This window comes from Nanorana parkeri, unplaced genomic scaffold (assembly GCF_000935625.1).
Source record: "Nanorana parkeri isolate BGI_ZX_2015 unplaced genomic scaffold, ASM93562v1 scaffold597, whole genome shotgun sequence".
Classification (NCBI taxonomy): Eukaryota; Metazoa; Chordata; class Amphibia; order Anura; family Dicroglossidae; genus Nanorana; species Nanorana parkeri.
The window spans coordinates 951,134-954,955 of NW_017306865.1; the positions used below are offsets into that span (position 1 = coordinate 951,134).

Below are 3,822 nucleotides of genomic sequence, written 5' to 3' on the forward strand. Positions count from 1 at the left end.
GTAAGCAAGTTGAGTGTAGAAAGCACATAAAAAATGTTTTTTTTTAACTCGTAAGTTCATGAAAGTTTGAGTACACTTATTTTTCCTTTTTTTTGTGAAGGGTCCACAAGGCCGCAGAGGACCTCCTGGATCGAAGGTGAGTGTCTTATACTTGCACATCTGTGAAGGACCCCTCATTATATACTAATGAGCACTCATTTGCTTTATTTATACCAAGAAAACACATTATGTAATTATTTCTCGAGGTACATTTTTGTGAATGAATATAATGTTTATTTTAGCTTTTTTATTATTACACTTAGTGTTTGTTTGATTTTAAGCACATTTGTCATAAAAAATAAGCATTCAATGTTTTATTTTGCTTTACTTGGCAAAGGCTTGATTGCCATTGAGGATTTGTGCAGGCTCAGCACATACATAGGTTCAAAGAAACATACTTTACACAGAGCCAAGTAGAGTAATGCCTACTGGCACAGATGAGTCACATCACATTCAGCTGTGAAGGCGAGATGCTGGAAGGCAAGTGGTGATTTGTGGAACGTCATTCTTAATTCAAGTTGATGCTCTTCTTCTAACTGCTGTATGCCAAGAAGAGCAAACTTTCGAATAATTATTAAAATAATGTTGCACTTTTGAGTTTTGTTGTGGACAAAGTCACTATGTAATAGCATTATACTGTTTAAAGATATTAACAATATATAGATCTATATATATAGACATATATACTCCAATTATGGAAGTATGATAAAAAAAATAAGTTGTATTAACTAAACTTTACAGTACTAAAGCAGAAAGTATGCTAATCGCAGAGACAGTAGTTTCCTTTTAAATGATGTTTCAAGGAAAACCCCAATGCACTAAGGCAGCATACCTGTGTTGTAGCATCTGCGGTACAATGTGGTACAATGCATTAGAAAAAGGGTCATGTGCGATTCTAAGCATGTCAGGATTCATTGGCAGTGTATTCATTTCAAATGGGCTGCCTTAGCCCAACGCATGTTAATGCACCACAAAGATGTAAAAGGGTCCAAACACATAAAGGCAATAGGTAATTAGGCCAACACTGACCAACTAACTCTGTTAAAGCACACATTTTTGAACTATTAGCAGCATACTAATTTTAAGCAACAACACAAACAAGGGTGCAGTCACCAGGTAGGTGACCCCCAAAAGGCCCCTCCAAAAAGGAAATTATACATTACAGTCACCGGGTAATGCAGGATAAAGTAAAAGGCAAATGTCTGTTTAAAGACGCCTTAAACACAAAATGCCTCTGTACATAGTACATCAGGGAAATACTACAAACTGCAACGAAAATCTAAAAAGAAATGAAGCAACTGGACAGTTCAGATATGACATTTATTAATAATAATTGAAATAAAAGAGAACCTACAAAAGAAGTGGAGATCAATAACAAAGAACCACCACTTGGCAAGTAAATTTCCATGGACGATTCACTCTCCCTCCATGGAAGTCAGCATATAGAGGGCAGAGAAACTTACTCTGACCTGTGTGTTCTGGTCACAGCCACTTGTAGATGAAGAGACCAATGCAACTCACATAGTAGCTCAACGTGACAGCTTCCCATCTTAAACATTCAGAGTCTGAGGTGGAACCTCAAAACATGTGGACAGTGTATCCAACTAATATAGCAATAAGGTGAATACTCCCAACAGTGAGTTTATTAGAAATCTGGAACAAATAAAAATGATTGAGCAGTTAATTGTAGTAAGAAGTGATGAATAGGCATGAAAGGTAGAGGCAAAAAAGACAAAATCTAGCAGTCAAAGTTGGAAAACCAAAAAAATATAGCAAACTTCCTAGGAAAAATTAAGTGAAGACAAAGAATATGAGCCAGAAGAAAAAAGAAATACTACAGGTTAAAGTTCATATAAACTTTCAGTTTACATCAGCTAAATACATTCCAGGTGCATTAAAAAGCTGTACAACGTCTTACAGTTGTCAGGCACTGTTTGCTCTTCTTTGGTGCCTTCTAATGACCAAACCTGTTAACATCATCATTCTGCAACTACTGGCAAAACTTCTGTTTCTGTTCATCCTGCTCTCAGTGTTCCTTGACCTGGTTCAGCTGACTACCCGCTTTGGCATCTGACCTCTAGCTTGGCACTGATGATGTCCTGCACTTTCTATATAGTTTTTTGCCATTTATGTTTATTGTTGTTTTGAATAAAATCCATTAATTTTTATAAACCTGCACTTTAAGTGTCTGTCTGGTTTTCGTGGCCCCCTAACAACAGTTGTTTTTTCTCAAAACCACCCGATGCTGAGTCATAGCTAGAGCTCTCCAATCAGCAGGGAGCATAATATTTGCTGATTAGAAGTTCTATCTTAGACTCAGCAGGGTGTGTGTCAGATCTCTGCAGAGAGATTACTGCTTTCACATAGGGAGTAAGGCCCTTCTCTACATTATACTTGCAGAGGACAGGATTTTCGCAGAATTAAATTGAATGTTCAGTAGGGCTTTAATTTTTCTAGTCCTGTATATTCCACAGTGTGCTTCTTATCTAGGGTTCTATGTTCTATGTGATCCTGCTATGCTGTATGTTTCTGTGTTACTGTATAAATAAAAACATACACAAAAAAGAAATGTTAGTAAACTAACCCCAGCACATTATATTTTTTTGCATTTACAGAACTAATTCCAGAGTGACTAAAACATTGCTGAAGTCAACAGCAACAAATAGATATTTGATTTCATTTTGCAACTTTCGATTTTGTTTCCCAACAGTATTGTATAATACAATAAGTAAATTATAATTATCATAACCAAATGGAACCTTAATTTTTAGCCTTTTTTTTGTGCAGGGTGAACAGGGAATTCCTGGGCAGCAAGGAAACCCAGGAGAAAATGGACTTCAAGGCATACAGGTATATTGTAGCAATTAAGCTTTTCTTATCTAAAAAATTCAGACCAACATTCTATTTACTGTACATTAGTAATTCTATGGTACATGTAATGGATTTATATATTAGTCACATTCGATCATAACAAACTTTGACATGCAAAGTAAACTACAGTTTAGGTGATGATGAGCAGTAGATGACGTGATGCATAAATGCATGCCATTATATAGTTTCATCTACACGTTTTTACCATTCCTGGTGCCTGTCTGACTTCCATCTGATGTATGCATATGTCTGACTAAATATTACGTAATGATTAATAGATTACTGTAACATGTTTTTTCTACGTTTGTTTTAAGTCATGTGTGCACAGATATGACGTATATTAACTTGTACTGTATGAAAGTCACATATAAATATATGATGTCATATTAGATGTATAGTTTCAGTAAGACATATATAAATAGTTTACACAGCTGTGATATGTAACATTATTTTATGTATAACTCATCTTAGTTTTGACCTCTTATTTTTAGGGCCCCAAAGGTTTATCTGGTCCACCAGGATCACGGGGAGAGAAAGGGTTACCAGGACCTCAGGTGTGTTAAATAGTCTTTTAATAGCATAACTGTTATTCAGGGTGTTAAAATAGTTAATAGCAAAATAAAAAAGTCATACATGATGCAATCCGTAGGTCACAATAACACATCCTCTTTCATATGTTTATTATCTGTTTATCTTGCCAGTACATCCATTATTTTCCCCTTCCCTTAACAGGGTGACAATGCTGTTCATTTTGTTGTGAAATGATGCAGCTGCATTGCAACTCTGAGTTGATGTAGTTTTAAATAAACTATAAGTAAGTGACAAACAAAATAAACCACCTCTCCAGCTATTACAAAGTAAGAACAGCAGCAGTGTTTGGTTTTTTTGGAGGGGGAGGGGGGGGGGGGGGTT

The 3,822-nt window shown here is 35.8% G+C and overlaps 1 protein-coding gene across 1 annotated transcript in view; it reads left to right on the forward strand.

Moving 5' to 3' along the window:
• Positions 1-3,822, forward strand: part of LOC108792064 (collagen alpha-6(VI) chain-like) — a 92,362-nt gene that overhangs the window by 66,156 nt on the left and 22,384 nt on the right. The window contains exons 22-24 of the mRNA XM_018562746.1: positions 101-136; positions 2,827-2,889; positions 3,402-3,464. Coding sequence (XP_018418248.1) covers positions 101-136; positions 2,827-2,889; positions 3,402-3,464 — 162 coding nt within the window. The remainder of the gene's footprint in view (positions 1-100; positions 137-2,826; positions 2,890-3,401; positions 3,465-3,822) is intronic.